The 21,936-nt window shown below is 40.6% G+C and overlaps 1 protein-coding gene across 1 annotated transcript in view; it reads left to right on the top strand.

The window, feature by feature from the left end:
• Positions 1 to 21,936, top strand: part of ap3b1a (adaptor related protein complex 3 subunit beta 1a) — a 314,446-nt gene that overhangs the window by 62,124 nt on the left and 230,386 nt on the right. The window contains exon 6 of the mRNA XM_072547465.1: positions 1,439 to 1,505. Within this exon, the coding sequence (XP_072403566.1) occupies positions 1,439 to 1,505 (67 nt within the window). The remainder of the gene's footprint in view (positions 1 to 1,438; positions 1,506 to 21,936) is intronic.

Raw genomic sequence — 21,936 nt, forward strand, 5'->3', positions numbered from 1 at the left:
TTGAATGAGTCATAGAATGAGTCATACATATGGGCGGCATGGTGGCACAGTGGTTAGCACTGCTGCCTCACAGCGCCAGAGACCCGGGTTCAATTCCCGCCTCAGGCGACTCTGTGTGGAGTTTGCACATTCTCCCCGTGTCTGCGTGGGTTTCCTCCGGGTGCTCCGGTTTCCTCCCACACTCCAAAGATGTGCAGGTCAGGTGAATTAGCCATACTAAATTGCCTGTAGTGTTAGGTAAGGGGTAGATGTAGGGGTATGGGTGGGTTGCACTTCGGCAGGGCGGTGTGGACTTGTTGGGCCGAAGGGCCTGTTTCCGCACTGTAAGTAATCTAATCTAATCTAATGCATGTTAGAGGCAGGGAATTCTATGGTGATTTCTGATTTGTCAAAACCTGTCCATCTACAAAGCTCATGTCAGGAGCGTGATGGATTACTGTTGAGTTGCCTGTATGAGATACCACTTTTAATAACCTTTAAGAAATTCAATATTATTCATACTAAAGCAGCTTGCTTGATCAACTCATTCACCAACTCTGAATAGTGGCAGAAATGTGTGTATATGAAATGTCTTAAATGCACTGTCACAACTCTCTAAGGCCATTTAAACAGGAACTTGAAGTCCCAATACCTTGACCACCTCTGAGAACAAGAACAGGCCCATCTAACATTCTTCAAGAGTCTCATGATCTTGATGGTCCCAGGAATGAAAAATTAACATATCAGGAACATTTGAGGACTTTGGGTCTGTCCTTGATGAAGTTTAGAAGGATTGGGGGTGGGGGGAGTGGGAAATCTAATTGAAGCATACAGAATGCTGAAGGAGCTGGATAGAGGAGATGTTGGGAAGATGTTTCCTTTCTAGGAGATACTAGACCCCAAAGACTCCGCCTTTGAGTAAAGGGTAGACCTTTTAGGATGGAGATAAGAAGAAACCTCTTCAGCCAGTGTGTGTGGAATCTGTGGAATTCATTGCCAAAGAAGGTTGTGGAGGTCAGGTCATTAAATATATTTAAGACTGAAGTTCTTTAGTAACAAGGGGATCAAGAGTTATGGGGAGAAAGAGAAAATGGGGTTGAGAAACTTATCAGCCATGATTATATGATTTGGCTTAATTGGCTGAATGGCCTAATTTCTGCTCCATGTCTTATGGATTTGAAATGTTGTGATTCCTTCACTGCATCTAGGTTTTAAAAAAAAGGGATTTCCTCTTTAATAGTACTGTACTTGATTCACATGGGGATTGAAATAGTTGAAGACTCCTCTCACCACCTTGTAAAGATTAATTGTAACTGTGCAGTAAGTGCCTTGCTTATGCTCACTTCTCTCAAATGTGTTTTAAAAGAGAAATTGTTCTTAAGTTCATTGCTTCAGCTTACCACATTAATCAAAGTTTTTTCAAAAAAGACCTATTTCATTTTTTTTGTTTCAACCAAAGTCTAGACGCAGAGCAAAAAGAACCATTGATAGAGATCATAGAAAAGCTACTGAAGGATAAAAGTACGGTGAGTCATGCAGTTTACGTTCCATTCTTTCAAGGTTATAAAATGTTGAAATATTTCTGCCAGGTGTTTAGGCTATGTGTGACAGATACATGTTGTTATTTTTAAAACCATTTGAGCTTTGAAAATGTGTCCCAATTACTATTCAAAGTTTACGCAGGTTTTAGATGGTTTTTCAGTTTTTAACAAATAGGTCACTGACTCCACCCCTTGAGAATCTTACTGGCTTTGTTCACTTTTTTGGGTTTAGATTTCAAGGTATGTGTGAAATTGATCAATTCTTATAAACTTACTATTTAGAAGCATGCATTTTGATAAATTTTGATGTTATTTTGAGATATGGGCATTGCTGGCAATGTTAGCCTTTCCTGCCCATCTTGAACTGCCCCTGGCCCTTTACTCATCTATCGCAGAAGGCATTCAAGAGTCAGTCATGTTCTTGGTGATCTGGAGTTGCATGTAAGCTAGCACAAGTAAGAATGACAGCTGGGTCCTTCTAATAGTCAGTGATTAGTTTCATTGGAATTATAATTGAAACTGGCTTATCATTCTTTGGGTTTTGTGCTGCACTGAAAGCTGACTAAAGGTCTTAAATTGTTTGTCAACAATTCTTACCTCACAATATTATTTCGCAGTTGTTGTATCACATCTAATGTTGGACAGTGTTTTGATTTTTGCAAGCACCAACTGTTGTAAACAGCATTTGATATAATCTGTCAGTCATTTGGACGCATCGCTTAAGTAACTAGCATAACATCAGTGTGGATGTTCTTCATTACTTATTTGTAAGATGGATAAAAAGTCTTTTTGGCTTGAGGGCAGAATCCTGTTCTCATCACTGATATTGCTACAGCTTAGTAGCAGCATGGTACAGCTGGCTTCACCTGTTACTGGAACCCTTGAAATAGCTCACCCTTTTTGCTGATTAATGAGTTTGTGTGGGGCACTATGAGAAATAGTACAAGATTTTACAAATCAAACTAAGTTGCTCTTCCTTTTTAATGAAAGAACATTTAGACAATCCCGAAAGGAAAAGGTAGCAACCTTTTGTGTTTGTTCACGTTTCTCAGGTACTGAATCACTCAACTACCAATAATTCTTCATATATTTACTCAGCCTATTGGATACGTTTGCTCTGGACTCTTGTACAAGAGTCCAGGTTCTATGGGTGCCTTTCACTGTATCAATTTCAAGGTAGACTTTGCCAGTCACCATATTTTCGTGAACCATGCAGTGCTAACAGCAAAGAGTTGTCAAGAAACAGGGAAATCTCTTTAATTGCATCAGTAAAACTCAAAATTTGAGTCAAATGGAGCTTCATGATTTACATGGTGGTACTTGACCTTGCAGTTAACAGGAGTGAAACTGATTGGAGAATTATAGTATTAGTGTTTTATGAAAATTGAGTCTCTGTCTTTTGGACAGATTATAAGCTTATTATGAGCATTTTAGAAGAAAAAAAATTAAAATCTGAGCGTTTCCTAATGAGTCTCTGATATTATGCATTTGCCAATCGCCATCTTTGCTGACAGCAGCCAGATCCATAATTTGGGCAGATTACATATTTAAGAGTATCTGTTTCTTATTGGGAAATAACTTCCTAATTTTTTTAAACTTTAAATTTGTCTGAGGTTTTCTGTTTTAGGCACCCAGTGTTTGTACCATGAAATTGCAAGTTGTTTAAGCACCTGATCCAATAAAACCCCTTTCCAAGTTCAATAGTCTGGAGTATTCTGTGTGAAAGTTGATCTTATCTCAGGCATTGCTCAACGGGATTTGATATTCTGCTGGTGGGATGCGTTGGTGACTTTGATACAGTAAAAATTTAGAGTTATCTGACTTTGACACATTGTGATTTCATTGCAGATAAGTTAAGACAAATTGAAGGTTAAATTAATAAATTTTGGAGTTTAGATAGTTGTTCCAAAATGCTTCATTTCCAGTGTTCAAGGACATTATAGCTGTGTCTGATCTTGTCCTGCTGTGTCCTGATGTGAATTTCCACTGTATGATCACCAGGGTAGCAATTGAGGACAGAAACCTTGGGCAGCTTCTGTCTCTAATGTAGATTACTGATGTCAATTGCAATGCCTTGCTATCACCAGCTTAAGGGTCAGCCAACACAAACCAGGTTTTGAACTTGAATTATCTTTATCATTATAATTATTTGTCTGTACTAATTGAGACGTAAATAAAATTGATTCATCTTAAAGCTTCCTTGAATTAAATTTAAATTAGCTGATGGACTAATTCTCTTTCACTAATTTACCTAAGTTATAACAATTTGTTTTGCCACACTTTTGATAAACTATTTTGTAATTTGAACTGGTACACCATCTTCAGAGTCCAACAACTTATTTAAAGAGTATTTTGTTTTCCAGTGACCAGTACAAAAGTCATTTGACAAGATTTCAAGTTATAAGGCCTCCATTATAATATGTATACTAAAAGCAACGTTTTCTAAAAACTTTCATAGGCAGCTTACACTCCAAAATACAGAATGAGCAGTCCGAGCAAAACTTTGCTATTATGATGAATGGTGCACTTATCAGAACAAATGCAATAGCGTTTCAAAAGTTCACAATTTATACGATAGGAGAAAGAATGCTGTTTGCTGAATATTGTGTAAATGCTCAAATGGACTAAAGGCTGACATTTTCAGACCTGAGTAGTGTTTGTCTACTCCATTACCCTGAAATGGCAAGTAGCTTAAAAATTTAAACAGATCATGTATTGTTTCACATGCTCACTGCGCAATAATTTTGAACCTGGTATTTTCCACTAACAGGGTATGCCATCAATTCAAAAATATGTTCTGCTTTCAACACTTGAACAGGACTTGGGTAAATTTCAGTGCTCCTGCGATGCTAGGTGTATAGGCTATACTTCAGCAAACTGCTGATTGATTCAATGTTTGTAGTAAGCAGAACGTAGAATATATAACTATAGCCTATGCTGTAAGCCTTGAAATAAATATCTACTGTTAGGTGTAAATTCACAACTGAGCAGTACATGCTGAACAATCCTGAGTGCAACATACTGACAAAGAAGTTAATATAGTCAAGTTAGCAATGTATTTCACTCATTCAGAACAACATACCATTACCCCTGTCTACAAGCAGCATGAATAATTACAAACTATTTTGAACATTCAGTAACGCACTATCAACATTCTGGAGGTTCACATTGACTAGAAAGTGAACTGCACTAGTTAGATAAATACTGCAGCTATAAGAGTTGGTCAGAGGTAACGAATTCTGCAATAAATAACTCCTTAAGGCTCACCCAAAGCCTGTCCACTATCTACAAGGCATAAGTCAAGAGTATGATGTCATACTTTTCATTTGCTCAGATGAGTGTAGCTCCAACAACACTCAAAGCTTGACATCATTTTGGACTAATTGCCCATCTTACATCCCATCCACCAATATTAATTTCTTCTGCCACTGATGTACAGTGGCATCAGTGTACCATCTACAAGATGCATTGTAGCAAACCACAGCTGCTTCTACAGTGTATTTTTCTGTCAGTCTTGGGCTCACTTTGTCTTGCTGTCATGACACTACTCTCCTTCTACTCCGACCTTTCTCCCTAATTTTCCCTCTTAAAGTTTGTCTGTATAGGATTGTGAATCCCATGACTGTTATCTGGGTCAAAATCCTCATTAGCTATCCTCCAGACCTAACACTCCCTACTACGGTATATTGGAACCAATCAGACAGCAACGATGTTCCACATAGCCTGAGAACATTGGAGACTAATAGCCTATTGCTGTCAGTATAACTAGTCTTACAATTGCTTTTAACAATCGAGCCATGTAGAGCAGAATCCAGAGCATGATGTTCATTCCTCCGTTTTAGCCTTGTGCTTGGCTGATGGTACTACAGGCCAAGTCATATTGAGAATTAAATCTGGCCTGATCATTTTTTTTTAAAACTATAGTTAACGGCATGGTCATTCACTGAAAGATAGTCGCATGAGTTTGCACAATTTCTTTAGGAACAGAAGTTCATTTCATGAAAGACAAATCAAGCTGTCCGAAATGGAACACAAGTTAGGAAAGTCTTAATCACCCAGCAAAGTTTCAACCTAACACCCGACATCACTTTCCAGCTATTCAAATGCGGAAAAACTAGACCTTTGTATCAAATCTTCAGCAAATCTTTAATTGTTTCTGTCCTTTGAGCTGTGAATTCTTCTCGCTCAAATATTAAAACCGACAACGTAGATTTTTTTAAGCTTCTAGTAACCTGTAAATTTCAAACAGAATACTGCTAGTCTAAAATTTGCACCAACTACGCTTTTCTATAATGATGGCTTATTTTCTTAACTGCTGTGGAAAATAGAACTCAAGAACACTTTTGATTCCAATCCGTTTCCCTGTAAAACACCTAACAACTTTCAATCTTGGGTTATTTTAAAATCAAAAACTCAGTCCTTGGTTATTCGAAGTCTTCAGATTTTACTCTACTTGTCATAAACCACACCAGCAAAAACTGTTTTCTACTCCTGTTCTGGGGCTCCCTGCTCTGATACATAATTGATCAGTTCACTGTTTCAGAAGGATTCTGAACTAGTTTTGTTTTTGAAATTTAAAATCAGTTCACAAAAGTAGCTAACACCCATATACCACATTTTAAAATCCAAACCTGGGACTTCGATGTTGTGGCTATTACGGAGACATGGCTAGATCAGGGACAGGATTGGCTGTTGCAGGTTCCAGGGTTTAAATGTTTTAGTAGGGTCAGAGGTGGGGGTAAAAGAGGGGGGGGGGTGTGGCTTTGCTTGTCAAAGATAGTATTACAGCGGTAGAAAGGAAGATGGACGAAGATTTGCCATCTGAGGTAGTTTGGGTTGAGGTTAGGAATAGGAGAGGTGAGGTCACCCTGTTAGGAGTCTTTTACAGGCCTCCTAATAGTCCTAGAATTGTTGAAGAAAGGATTGCGAAGATGATTCAGGAAAAGAGTGACAGTAATAGGGTGATTGTTATGGGAGACTTTAACTTTCCTGATATTGATTGGGAAAGCTATAGCTCAAGTTCGTTAGATGGGTCGGTGTTTGTGCAATGTGTGCAGGAGAGTTTCCTGACACAATATGTAGATAAGCCAACAAGAGGTGAAGCCATACTGGATTTGATTCTGGGTAACGAACCAGGCCAGGTATTAGAACTAGAGGTAGGTGAGCACTTTGGGGACAGTGACCACAATTCGGTGATTTTTACTCTAGTGATGGAGAGGGATAAGTGTGTACTACAGGGCAAGAGTTATAGCTGGGGGCAGGGAAATTATGATGCGTTGAGGCATGACTTAGGATGTGTGGATTGGAAAAGTAGATTCCAAGGCAAGAGCGTAATTGATATGTGGAACTTGTTCAAGGAGCAACTATTGAGTGTCCTTGATAAGTGCGTACCTATCAGGCAGGGAGGAAAGGGTCGTGTGAGGGAGCCGTGGTTTAATAAGGAATTGGAATCCCTTGTTAAATGGAAGAGGGCGGCCTTTGTAAAGATGAGGCGTGAAGGTTCAATAGGGGCGATTGAGAGTTATAAGGTAGCCCGGAAGGACCTGAAGAGAGAGCTAAGAGCAGCAAGGAGGGGGCATGAAAGGTCCTTAGTTGGTAGGATTAGGGAAAACCCTAAGGCTTTCTATAGGTATGTTAGGAATAAAAGAATGACTAGGGTAGGAATAGGTCCAATCAAGGATAGTAATGGGAAGTTGCGTGTGGAGGCTGAAGAGATTGGGGAGGCACTGAATGAATACTTTTCGTCAGTATTCACTCAGGAACAGGACATTGTTGTCGATATGAATACTGAGGCACGAATAAGTAGAATGGATGGCTTTGAGATATGTAGAGAAGAGGTGTTGGAAATTCTGGCAAGGGTGAAAATAGATAAGTCCCCTGGGCCTGATGGCATTTATCCTAGGATTCTCTGGGAAGCAAGGGAGGAGATTGCAGAGCCATTGGCCTTGATTTTTGTGTACTCTTTGTCTACAGGAGTAGTGCCAGAGGACTGGAGGCTAGCAAACGTGGTTCCCTTGTTCAAGAAGGGGAGTAGGGATAATCCTAGTAACTATAGGCCAGTGAGTCTCACTTCTGTTGTGGGCAAAGTCTTAGAGAGAATTGTAAGGGATAGGATTTATGCACATCTGGATAAGAATGATGTGATCAAGGATAGTCAGCATGGTTTTGTGAAGGGCAGGTCGTGCCTCACAAACCTTATTGAATTCTTTGAGAAGGTGACTAAGGAGGTAGATGAGGGGAAAGCGGTAGATGTGGTATATATGGATTTTAGTAAGGCGTTTGATAAGGTCCCCCATGGTAGGCTACTGCAGAAAATACAGAGATATGGCATTGAGGGTGAGTTGGAGGTTTGGATTAGGAATTGGCTGGCTGGAAGAAGACAGAGGGTAGTAGTTGATGGCAAAGGTTCATCTTGGAGTGCCGTCACTAGCGGTGTTCCGCAAGGATCTGTTTTGGGACCATTGCTGTTTGTTATTTTTATAAATGACCTGGAGGAAGGGTTAGAAGATTGGGTGAGCAAGTTTGCGGATGATACAAAAGTCGGAGGAGTTGTAGACAGTGAGGAAGGATGTGGCAGGTTACAGCGGGATATAGAGAAGCTGCAGAGCTGGGCAGAAAGGTGGCAAATGGAGTTCAATGTGGGTAAGTGTGAGGTGATTCACTTTGGTAAGAGTAATAAAAAGATGGGGTACTGGGCTAATGGTCGGATACTTGGTAGTGTGGAAGAGCAGAGGGATCTTGGTGTCCATGTACACAGGTCTCTGAAAGTTGCCACCCAGGTAAATAGTGCAGTGAAGAAGGCATATGGCGTACTGGCTTTTATTGGTAGAGGAATTGAGTTCCGGAGTCCTGAGGTCATGCTGCAGTTGTATAAGACTCTGGTGCGGCCGCATCTGGAATATTGTGTGCAGTTTTGGTCGCCATACTATAGGAAGGATGTGGAGGCACTGGAACGGGTGCAGAGGAAGTTTACCAGGATGTTGCCTGGTATGGTAGGAAGATCCTATGAGGAAAGGCTGAGGCACTTGGGGTTGTTTTCATTGGAGAAAAGGAGGTTTAGGGGTGACTTGATAGAGGTGTACAAGATGATTAGGGGGTTAGATAGGGTTGACAGTGAGAACCTTTTTCCATGTATGGAGTCAGCTATTACAAGGGGGCATAGCTTTAAATTAAGGGGGGGTAGATATAGGACTGATGTTAGGGGTAGGTTCTTCACTCAGCGAGTCGTAAGTTCATGGAATGCCCTGCCAGTAGCAGTAGTGGACTCTCCCTCTTTATGGATATTTAAGCGGGCATTGGATAGGTATATGGAGGATAGTGGGTTAGTGTAGGTTAGGTGGGCTTTGATCGGCACAACATCGAGGGCCGAAGGGCCTGTACTGCGCTGTAATGTTCTATGTTCTATGATATTTATAGCAAAATATATATTTTTCATCTGTCATCACAAATTAATGACTTTAAGATCGTTGTTCGAGACTCTTGCAGAACACAACATTGAGTTACATGTATTTTACTGAAGTAAAAGTGATGACCCATTTCACTATTAAACTCCTAATGCAGGCTAGGAATAACCTGAATACACCTGTGGGAGACTGCAATATTCTACACTTAGTTTTTATTTTCTTGCCTATATGTTTAATTTTGAATTCTAAGAATTAAGTAGTTAAGCAATGCATCTGTGCTTTTTGGTTCATTTAGTGACATAAGTTCATTATGCCTTGTTTTATCATCCAATGCTAGGTACCATTTGAGTTGAAATTCCACCATGAATCTAGAATATAAAAAATGTGTAGTGTCTGTAATGGTGACTATAAAGCTGTTAGATGATTGTTTAAAAACCCATCTCATTTGCAGATGAGGAAACTATTCTGCCGTCCTTGCCTGTCCTAAATGTGATTCTAGACCCGTAAAATATTGTTTCTTTAAACAGTGTCCAAAATTATTCAGGAAGCCACACTCTTGCATCAAGCCTGCTGCATTAAGTCATTTGGCCTACCTGACCATATCTTGCGAACATATGGGTGAGGTTCACCCATTTCAACAAATCCAGTAAAGTCCTGTTCAGATATGTGGAGATCTGTACCACAATTTGGAGAGTGCTCCACCAAGTTAATTGAGCGACAGCCCAATATTTTCATCTCTCATGTCAGATTTGGTGATCATTATTCGCGGATATTCCCTGTTTCACCACAAGTGCTAACACAAGGGTATACATTCAGGAAAGAATGGTCCTGGATGCAATTAATGTTGACTTTAGATCTCATGAAGCAGGAAATAGTGGCCTCCTGCCTTCCCTCTGAGAAGTTCAGATCCCCCTCTGTTGGATATCATCTGGAAAAATGTATTAACTTAAGAGTAGAAATGCAGTCTTTGGGGAATCTCAATGTCCATCCCAAAGCATAACTGGGTACACTACTTGCAACTGCTGGTCAAGTCCAGAAGACAGTCGATCAGAATACTTTTGCGGCAATATATCACCAGTATATCTGTCATGATGCATCCATCTATTATTGGATAGGTAGGACAGATCACCACATTACCACTTTGCTGAGGACACTTTTCATCCTGTTTTATCGCACTGGCACCACATTAAATGGGATTCGGAGGATATCCAGCAGCTGAAAACTGATTATCCATAAAGTGCTTAAAGCCATAAGCAGCAGTAGAAGCGTATTTAATCGCAATTGTCGACGTCATGGCCCAGCATGTTGTTAAGTAGAGCATTATTATCAGTACAGAAGACCAACCTTGGTTCAAGTATAGAACAGGAGAATTGATGTTTCGGGCATAAGCCCTTCTTCAGGAATGAGGAGCGTGCGACAAGCAGGCTAAGGTAAAAGGTAGGGGGGAGGGGCGTTTGGAATGCGATAGGTGGAAGGAGGTTAAGGTGAGGGTGATAGGCTGGAGAGGTCGGGAAGAAGATTGCAGGTCAAGAAGGCGGTGCTGAGTCTGAGGGTTGGGACGGAGATAAGGTGGGGGGGAGGGGAAATGAGAAAGCTGAAGAAATCTGCATTCATCCCTTGTGCTTGGAGGGTTTCTAGGCGGAAGATGAGGCGCTGTTCTTCCAGGCGTCGTGTTGCCATGGTCTGGTGATGGAGGAGGCCAAGGACCTGCATGTCGTTGGCGGAGTGGGAGGGGGGGTTAAAGTGTTCAGCCACGGGGCGATTGGGTTGGTTGGTGCGGGTGTCCCAGAGGTGTTCTGCAAATAGGCGGCCTGTCTCCCCAATGTAGAGGAGGCCACATCCGGTGCAGCGGATGAAGTAAATGATGTATGTGGAGGTGCAGGTGAATTTGTGACGGATATGGAAGGATCCCTTGGAGTCTTGGAGGGAAGTAAGGGGGGAGGTGTGGGTGTTTTGCATTTCTTGCGGTTGCAGGGGAAGGTACTGGGAGTGGAGGTTGGGTTGGTGGGGGGTGTGGACCTGACGAGGGAGTCGTGTAGGGAGTGGTATTTCCGGAACGCTGATAGGGGAGGGAAGTATATCCTTGGTGCTGGGATCTGTTTAGAGGTGGCGGAAATGATGACGGATGATACGATGTATCCGGAGGTTGGTGGGGTGGTAGGTGAGGACCACTGGGGTTCTGTCCTGGTGGCGAATGGAGGGGTGGGGCTCAAGGGCAGAGGAGCGGGAAGTGGAGGAGATGCGATGGAGAGCATCGTCAACCATGTCTGAGGGGAAATTGCGGTCTTTGAAGAAGGAGGCCATTTGGGTTGTTCGGTATTGAAATTGGTCCCCCTGGGCGCAGATGCGGTGGGGGCGAAGGAATTGGGAATATGGGATGACGTTTTTACAGAGGGCAAGGTGGGAGGAGGTGTAATCTAGGTAGCTGTGGGAGTCGGTCGGTTTATAGTAAATGTCTGTCTGTGTTGAGTCGGTCGCCTGCGAAAGAAATGGAGAGGTTTAGGAAGGGGAGGGAGGAGTCTGAGACGGTCCAGGTAAATTTGAGGTCAGGGTGGAATGTGTTAGTAAAGTGGATGAACTGTTCAACCTCCTCATGGGAGCACGAGGTAGCGCCGATACAGTCATCGCTGTAGCGGAGGAAAAGGTGGGGGACGGTGCCAGTGTAGCTGCGGAAGATGGACTATTCTACATATCCGACACAGAGGCCGGCATAGCTGGGGCCCATGCGGGTGCCTGTGGCTACTCCTTTGGTTTGGAGGAAGTGGGAGGATTGGAAGGAGAAGTTGTTCAGGGTGAGGACTAGTTCAGTCAGTCGAAGGAGGGTGTCAGTGGAAGGGTACTGGTTGGTTCGGCGGGAAAGGGACCTCTGGGACACCTGCTCCAACCAACCCAATCGCCCCGTGGCTGAACAGTTTAACTCCCCCTCCCACTCCGCCAAGGACATGCAGGTCCTTGGCCTCCATCGCCAGACCATGGCAACACAATGCCTGGAGGAAGAACGCCTCATCTTCCACCTAGGAATCCTCCAACCACAAGGGATGATGGTAGATTTCTCCAACTTTCTCATTTCCCCATCCCCCACCTTATCTCCGTCCCAACCCTCTGACTCAGCACCGCCTTCTTGACCTGCAATCTTCTTCCCGACCTCTCCACACCCCCCCCCCCCCCTCCCCCCCTCAGGCCTATCACTCTCACCTTAACCTCCTTCCACCTATCGCATTACCAACGCCCCTCCCCCCAAGTCCTTTGATGTTCCTTTGATGCTGCCTGACCTGCTGCATTTTTCCAGCAACACATTTTTCAGCTCTGATCTCCAGCATCTGCAGTCCTCACTTTCTTCAAGTATAGAGCAGCATGTTAGGAGCGGCACCAGGCACACCTAAAAAGAGGTGACAATTGGTTAAACGACAACTCTGGATTGTACAGATGCCAAACTTTGAAACCAGTGTGCAATAAATTATCCCACAACCAGTGGATCAAATCAAAGCTCTAATTCCTTCGCAACCAGTTGTGAATGGTAGTGAGGAATTAAACAATTTAATCGGTGGGAGAGGTTCCACGAAGATTCCCATCCTTGATGGCACAATTCTGCATGATGAGCTAAAATAATCAAAGTAAATTCTAGCCAAAAGTGCAGAAATTTAAATCTACCACATTGAGATGCTCACCACATTGGAAGCCAGTTGGAGATAATGAACTTGATTTCAAGAAACAGCTGGCACACACTTCCAGAAAAGGCTATCTGCCCCAGAATTATTTGGGTTGAGATGCTGAAGGCTTGTACAGATACAACTGTCCGTGCAAAAAGGAAATCCTCAAGATACGAACTGTTTGCGAAACACCAACCCCATCTGGCAGCTGCCTGTGGAATACATGGCAGGTGACATGTACTTATCGGTTACCAGCCCACCAGTGCACTAGTTAGCTTCTACAGGAATGCTTAGCTCTAAAATTCTCTACAATCCTGATCCAAACCAAGACAACAGGTGAAGCGAATAGTTGCCCTTGACATTAAAGCAGCCTGTGGTTGTGTGATAGCAAGGCACTCCAGGAATGTTCAGTAAATGAGAATTTGGAACTGTACCAAAAATAAAGATAGTTGTGGTTGTTGGCCAATTACTTCAGCCCTAGGACATCACAGCAGACGTTCCTTAGAGTAGTATCTCAGGCCCAACTGTCTTCAATTGTTTTATCAACGTTCCTTTCACCAATGCTATATTCCAGAAAGTCAAATGCTGTAGTCTAACATAAGAGTCTAATCTCTTATTTTTGCAAATGAGAACTAAAATATATCACAAACCCAAAGTAATGTTTATGCTACTAATGCTGGATAACAATGGTCTCCAACAAGAAGATCTCTCTTCTCTTAATATGAAACAGCATTATCATTTGCTGGACCCCACTGTCAACTTTCTGGGGTTACCATTGAGCTGAAACTTAACTGCTCCAGCCCATTGAATACAAAGACATGTCAGCAACTGAATGACTGACTACCTGATTCCCCAGAGCCCCTCAGTGATCTCTAAGGTACAGTTCAGGATTGTAATTTAACACTTTCCACTTGCCTGGTTGTTATTTCAACAATGCCATTCTAGAAACTTGACCTTCCAGGTGAAGCCAGATTAGTTGATCAATGCATTCACTCACTTTAACACTGGTTCAGGCAGTGCAACAACTCACCAAAACTTATTGGATAGCACTTCCTAGAATAAGGACAGTAAACACGTGAAAACACTGCCATCGACAAATTTTCATCTGGCTCAAACCATGCTAACAGTTCGTAATGCCACAACTGGAGCATCGCATGTAGTTCTGCTCATATGGGTGAGATGAGGTCAGACTCAAAAAGGTTGTAGCTGAGATTTACCAGGATGCTACCTAGCCTGGAGGATCTGAGTTATGAGGAAAAACCGATTCAGCTGGGCTTGACTTTCTTTGGGTTAAGGAAGTTTGAGAGGTGACTTGATCGAGGTGTATAAAATTACGCAGGTCAGACAATGAAGAGCAAGGTACTTTTTCCATTAGTAGGTCAGTAATCAAAGTGTGTAGATTTAAGGTTAGAGGTAGAAAGCGGAGGAGAATTGAGAAATATTTTCTTTGAGGATGGTACAAGTCTGAGACTCATTGCTTGAAAGAGTGGCTGAATTGGAATCTCCCATAATATTTAAGCAGTATTTAAATATTTTGTGTTGGCATGGCCTTCAGGGCTATGTGCCAATACCTCTTTTTGTATTGTAAACATCTGAGTTTTATCTCCACCTGAAAGTATATCCCTATTTCTTCATTATCCTGGAGACTTGTCCTATCAACACCTTTCCCAAACAGACTGCAGTGACTCAAAAGAGGCGTTCACCACCATCTTTTCCAGGCCTATTAATGGTGGGCAGTAAATGCTGGCCTTGCTAGTGGTGTTCACTTCAAATGAATGAATTAGCAAGCTGACAGTATTGAACATTGTGTTTTATGGGAAGTTGTCATTCTTCCCTTTTATTTTCAAGCAGTGTTTTATTTACTCAATTGGGTACTTTGTAGCTTTTTTGGCATTTATCAAACCAATTCTGTTTATTCCCTTCTGTTTGCAGTTGGCACATCCCCCCTCCCCCAACCTAATCGCTTGCTGGCAATATCAAGGCTAACTCTAAGACTCCTGCAGTTTGCTGTATTGTGGAACTTGGTCTTGGCACCTTCTATCTGCTAACTTATCTATCGAGGAATCAATGATCACTTCAAATATCTGAATACCAAAGGAAACCATGACTTTTCCAAGTCAGATGTTTATTTTATAACTGGTTCTATTTGGTGTGTGGAATTTGTTAGTCATTTAAACAATTCACAAACATGAATTGTTCCTTGTGTAGTCAATAAATCTAGCTGTTTCAAAGCATATCATGATACATGTAGATATTTTTCAATTTCACCTATTGGATACAATTAACATGGGAGCATTTTTTCAATGTTGTCAGTGTTCCAGTGAATAGCTGGTATGGGGAAGATTATTTTACAAAAGAATCTCGAGTTTTGAAACCGATCAATAATTAGTTTCTTGAGCCAATGTTGGGAGAGCCCCTTCCACCCCAGGAAAAGATTCTGGGGTAGTGTTCTAACTTATACATACTGTATCATTTGAATTCTGAAATAGTTTTTGTTTTAGACCTATTCCAAAAGATGTCTGTTGCCCTGGTCTCTCCACTTCCCATCTTCCCAGTCGCCAACCTATGTCTTTGAAGCCTGGGCTTTGTTCCCACCCTTGGCGAAACCCCATTCCTTTCTCTTTGTCAGCAAAATTCAAGATCATCTTGACATTTCATTTCCATATAAGCCCTCTGGGTTAATACTGCTTCACCCATGTTGCATTTTCAGAGACTGTTTATCTGCTACATCAGCACCTGAGCATGCTTGTGCAGTTCCAAAAAATGTCTTTTTAATCTAACTACTTCCTTGAATAAAAATAATTGAAAAACGAGTCTTAAATTATTTTTGCTTATGAAGTTAACTAAAACATTCTACCACATTGCAATCCCAGGTGGAATTTCATCTAGATTTAAAGTTTCACTCAGGTCATAGCCAAATTTCCCATAAAACTGTGTTCTGATCAAAGTTTTTAGTGAACGATTTATTCACTTCTTTTGATTTGTTTCAGTATTGCTGAATGGCATGTGAATTTCAAATAGATTATTCTTTAATGTTGTGCCATTTGAGAATATTGCTTCTAGTTTATCAGATTAATTTAAAAGCTATATTCAAATGCAAGGACTTTATTTTGCACATTAAAATAACTAACAATTAACAGAAAAGTATTCTTTTCACTTCTCTATCTATCAAGTACCTTATTATCTCTGAAGCTGAGAAAATATTCAGGAAAGTAGCCAATGCTGGAACATACGGTCACAATTTGAAACCTTAACTCTGCTTTCTCTCCATAGATGCTGCCAGACTTGGTAAGTTTCTCCAGCAATTTTGTTTTTGTTTCGATGCTACTACATTCTCAGTTGCTGTGCAGATACTTGCAAATGTTTCTGGCCCTTCTCCAAACTTTGCTAAATTTGGAGCAACCACTTACCCTTATTCAGCTTTGTTTTTTGACTTTTTTGTTATGGGTAGGAGAGAAACCAACTGAACTCTCCCATTCTTCCTGTAATCAGAGTGGCTGAATTCTGATGATGTGGATGTTTCCCCAAACCTCTTTTTTTTTTTTTTCTTTTTTGCTCTATGATAAAGTAATCAGCTTTTCTGTTTTTTTTTAACCAACTCGGTTATTTAATCACATCTCATCCAGAAAAGCTTGTCGCTATCATATAAACACTATACATAAAAGACTGATATAGTAAGAGAAAGGAGTTTCACTTTTCTAAACATTGAAACCAAACATCATAGTTAACAGCATATGGTTGTTGGAGTCCAATGCAAGGACCCCTTTCATTTAGGAGTTCAGGTCCAGGTAGGTGAAGACAAATTTCACAAAATTCTTCAAAATAACAGATGAATAGTCAGCTGAGAAGGCAATTTTATTGATACATGTAGCCAGTCACCAGTTGACCAATTGAGGTGAATTGAATCTTTTAGCAATTGGTTTCGAGGGTGCTTTAAAAGTATGATTTGGTGAAAGACTAGACACCGTAGCTCTAATTTTACTACTTACAGACTGCCCAAAAGCATGCAAGCCTTTGTAATGAAAAGCTTTGAAAATTCAGAGTTTGGACTATGCACAATAGTCTGGTTGTTTTAATGATGTAGTCTTCAGTTCCAACGTCAAACATAAAATATAGTTGGTTTAAGTATCTCCTTGGACATAGTTTTGATAGGTCTGTTTTGTCTTTGTCTAATCTCAAAAACAGGAAATCTTGTCCTAACATTTTTGTAGTTGGCCGTGACAGTTGTGAATTTACACATGGGAGCTGGGTATAGGCATGTCCCTTGCAGTTCAGTTCTAGATACTTCCAGAAGTTAACAAACTTAATGTTGGAAAAGTCAGGTGATCTTTAACAGCTATTTTAAAAATCTACAATGTCCATTTTCTTTTTGAAAAGCACATTTATATTTGAGCTTTTGTGACTTATTTTCTCAGCTGTTACAACCATTACATTGGCATCAGAAAGCTTTTTTTTCCCACTGCACCCATGGTTTTCTAATTGCCATTGAAAAGTTGCTGAAATGTTTTTCCTGCTATGGGATGAAACCAACCACACCATCTCCAAGTTGCTCTGCAAGTTCTTCATTGTATTTAAACTTTCTGGTGATTTCTTCTCTTCTGATTTTTCATGTACTGAGGAAAATTTAATTTCCATTATTTTCCATGGGTATTGCTTTGTTCGTTTCACTTGTCGGTTCTGCTAAAGGAAGATATCATTGTGCAGTCATTTATGTTCTGTGTTGAGTACTGATCTCAAATATATCCCTGTTTACAATCACTGGAGAGTGCAAAGAGAAGTTAAAAATAGCAGACAGATACTATCAATATGAATGTGGGAGAAACTGAAGGATGAGAAAAGCTGTTTGGTCCATTGGATTTGTCCCTCTAGTACTTTAACGTACTCCGTCTAGCATTCAGCAGTATTGTGCAATTCCTTTGTCATGACCTTGCTTGGTGAATCATTTGAAACGTCACCCTTTCACCCTTTTTTCCCAAAATTCTGCTTATGTTCAATTGTTAACTATTGACATTATGTCCTCTTGTAGTTGTCTGATTTATAATATAGTTATGGTATGAATTTTCAGATGTCACTGATGCCATATAATACAGTATGTAACTTGGATCATTCTTGAACTGTCTTTCCTATAAAGTGTAAATTTCAATACCATGCATATCTCAAATGCTTTTACATATTTGTGTAAATGCTATTTTGGACACTCACTCGCAATGACAGCAAGTTTGGTGTTTTGCTCATCTGCTTATTATCTTTATAAAAGCAAATTATTGCAGATGCTGGAATCTGAAATGAAAGAAGAGAAAATGCTAGAAAATCTCCAAGTCTGGCAGCATCTGTAAGGAGATAAAGAGCTGATGTTGTCAAAGCTCTTTTCTCTCCTTACAGATGCTGCCAGACTTGCTGAGATTTTCCAGCATTTTCTCTCTTTTGCTTATCATCTTTGTTAAATTGGTGCCGTTGGCAAAGATGTTTTCTGGTATTCAAATAGACTGTATCTTCAGATAGTAGCCACACTGCAGAATGAACCTTGCTGACTTAATGGAGATAATTAGGGAGAATAGTTGTCAATTTTCTTCTTTTAAAATGGTGAGTGGTAACCTTCTAAAATTTATTTTCTTTCTAAATATCGCAGCAGTAGTAATTGAACTATTTGCAAACACCAACCGGATGTTGGACAATCAGGCAGGAGCAGTGGTGTAGTAGGAGTAAACCGGGTAGACTCCCTTCAGTTCAGTTGTCAGTACTGTATATATTTGTTTTACAAAGTAACTTTAAGTTCCTTTTGGTATCAGTATTGTTGGACTCAGTTAGTTTTAGTAGAAGGCATTAAAAGTTGAGAAGTGTTTGACATGCATTTGAAATTTGCACTGGCCATCCCTGCACTTTTTAATCTGTTATTTGGTTGCTGATGATTGTCCGTTGGTTGAAGAAGTTCTGAAGCTAAAGCAGTGAAATAAACTCAAGTCCTTAATTATGAGATTCTTGTGTTTTTTTTCCCTTGAACCCTGACAGACCAGACAAAGCCATTTAGCAGTGTTAGTGTTATTTTTGTATTAACGGGATTTGACAGTGGAAGCCCAAACTAACCTGACATTTGAAAGTAGTTTAATGTAGCCTATTTTCTTTAGTTTGAACTGTGTGACAGTGTAATTTTCATCTGTCTTTGTAAACTGTTATGTTAACAGGCACAGTGTTGAAATATCAGTTACTATGCAGATCACTGAGGCTATTGAAGTGTACCAACATTTTTAGCTGGAGGAATGAGATCAGTCATTGCAATTACTGTGTATAAGATGAACCAAATACGGAAGGGAGGATATAGTGATTGTTGCAGTTGTTTCTTCATTTTTATTATAGTCTCCTATCCTCCTCTATCTCTGATAATACACTACATTCCCTAAATGAAAACACTTGCTCCGAGTCATCTGACATTGTGAATTTATTGTCTAGCCCTGTATCCAATCATTTTGTCCTGCAGACTTGCAAAATACTAACTTTACTATTAACACTTTATATAATAGTAATAACTGTTACCAAATTGCAGGTGTGTAATGCATTGACAAAAAAAAATTTAAGCACTTAATTATTTGTGGGTGGCACAGTGGCACAGTGGTTAGCACTGCTGCCTCACAGCGCCAGAGACCCGGGTTCAACTCCTGCTTCAGGCGACTGACTGTGTGGAGTTTGCACGTTCTCCATGAGTGGGTTGCGCTTCGGCGGGTCGGTGTGGACTTGTTGGGCTGAAGGACCTGTTTCCACACTGTAATGTAGTCGAATCTAATCTATTCAGCAATGGACGGTTTCTCAGACTTCAGTTACCTTTTACTAAGTCCTATAATTAGTTATGTGATTGTAGGAGTAGGCCATTCAGTTTCTCAAGCCTGCTCTACTATTCTACTAGTTCATGGCTGATCTTCAACCTCAATGCCATTTTTCTGCATGATTCCCAAATTCCTTAATATCTTAACACTTTATCAATCTAAGGATCTTTGATTTGAAAATTGAGTTTCCAAATCCCTCTGGGCTAGAGAAATCCAAAGTTTTAGCATCCTGAGTGCAAATATTTTTCAACTAAGTTGTAAGTGGCTGCCTCCTTGTTCTGAGACCCTGTCAATGGCTCTAGATATTCCACCCTCAAAGAAAAGCCAGGAGAAACGTCATTCCTGCATTCTTCAATAAGATCACCTGTCTGGACTATTTCTAATGTGTGGAGAATGCAGGCCCAGTCTCCTCAATCTCTCCACATAGGACGATTCTGTTATCCCAGGAGTCCGTGTGGTGAATCTTCATTGAGCTTCCTTTGGGCCAAGTGTATCATTCCTTAGACCCATGACCATTTATCAGGGCATTTTCCTACGCCCAACTGTCGTCTTCATCTTCAATTATCTTCTGTACATCATAAGGTCAGAAGTGGAACTATTTGTACATGATTTAGCACCATTTGTCTCCACAAACACTGAAGTCCATATCCAGTTGCTACACGATCTGGACAATATCCAGGTATGGGCTGACAAGTGGCAAGTAACATTTGCAAGATACAGATGCAGGCGATGACCATCTCCACCAAGAGAATCTACCCATTGTCCCTTGACATGCAATGATATTACAATCACTAATTCCCGACTATCTTTATCCTGGGGTGGCAGTTGAGCTGAAACATACTCCTGGAGTAGCTCTAGAAATTCTGTGGCTACATGAGCATGCCAGAGTAGGAATCCTTTAGTAAGTAACTAGTCTCCCAACTCCCCCATGCCTGTCCAACAACTATGAAGCACAAGTCAGGAGTGTCATGGACTACTCACCATTTGTCTGGATGAACACAGCTCCAATAATGCTCCAGAAGCTTGATACCATCCAGAGCAAAACAATCTGCTTTATTGTCGTCATATCCACAAACGTTCAATCTCTCCATAACTGATGAACAACAGTATTGTGTGTCATCCATAAGATGTATTGGAGAAATTCAAGTCTCCTTAGCTAGCACTATTTCTACCAGTTTATGCATTTGGATAAAGTAGGAACCTTTTTTGTCGACTGTTTGCTTCAGTGCCAAAAGGACCAGGTGAAACGTGGAAGTAAAGAGTGAAAAGGCCACTGAAAATGCAAACATTCTTGCTGTGCAGTAGTAATGTTCCTATTCATGAGCCAGAGGCCTGGGTTCAAGTCCCACTGCATGTGAGATGGCTATAATTTATCTCAATGCTTCGATTAGAAAATATCCACGTTTCCATCAAATAAGCCAATATCAGTCTTTTAATGGTTGAACATGACTCTATGCCAATTAGTACAGCTTTAAAAAAGCACACTGCCCTTCCATGTACTTAAACCATAGTGTGAGAAGACTAAGTGAATCATGTCGTGTGGTAGTGATATTTAGAAACAAATTGCCACTTAGCAGTTGTCATATCTACCTTTCCAATCATGGTTGCCCTCATCTAGATTACAAGCAAATTTACCTCTGTTCGTAACCTATCTCAGAACCTCATCTTTAACATTTTTATTCAATCTATCTAGAATAAGGGACCAAAATGAATTGATTTGTATATTGTTTCAATTGAGAATTAATCTTGCACTAATATGATTATTGATTTAAGACCTATGATGTATCTTACAATATCAGTGAAGTAATGTAGAAATAACTGAAAATGGCAATTGCAAACACATCTTAAGTTTGCAAGCAAACTGAAGTGCCGACTCTAAGGAGTGTGCATGTGCATGTCTGTCTTTGTGTAATGTTAGTTAACATCTGCTTATTCAGTCAGATATGCTAAGTCATAGTTCATGAGCATTGATTTGATAGTAACTGTTCACTGTTGTGAAAAAATCCCAGTGAGTTTGTGCAGATGTTTCATTGTGATAGATCTATTATCCAGCTATTACAAGATAAATGACTGATCTTTCCAGTTTTCCATGCCTGCAGAAAATTGAAATAAGAAGGGAATATCATTTGGGCTGTATGATTAGGGCAGGTGGGATGGCCATTAATTTAAGAGAGAGGAACGCTGGCAGCAAGGGCTGACTCTTACTCTATTATCAATCACATCTTGCCACTCTTCTCGTGATGACCTAGCACACTCAGGTTTGCGAAACGCTAATTAGAATTCATGACAAAATAGATGCAAGGAAACGTTTTGTACCCTTCATAATTTTATAGGAAATTTATTGTTATTAGAGGAACCATTTGCTTCGTGTGATTTTTCCATTACCAGCTTGTCAACCAGCATAGATAATCTGGAGAAAATATGAACTCCATAGATTGGGTGTCACTTTTGTTGATGGTGCATGTAGTTTACCTAGGAACCCAGCTAATGGCTGAAGTTCTTAGCAACAGCACAGAAAATCAGCAGCCTCCAGTGGGAGAAAAAT

This window comes from Chiloscyllium punctatum, chromosome 2 (genome assembly GCF_047496795.1).
Source record: "Chiloscyllium punctatum isolate Juve2018m chromosome 2, sChiPun1.3, whole genome shotgun sequence".
Taxonomy (NCBI): Eukaryota; Metazoa; Chordata; class Chondrichthyes; order Orectolobiformes; family Hemiscylliidae; genus Chiloscyllium; species Chiloscyllium punctatum.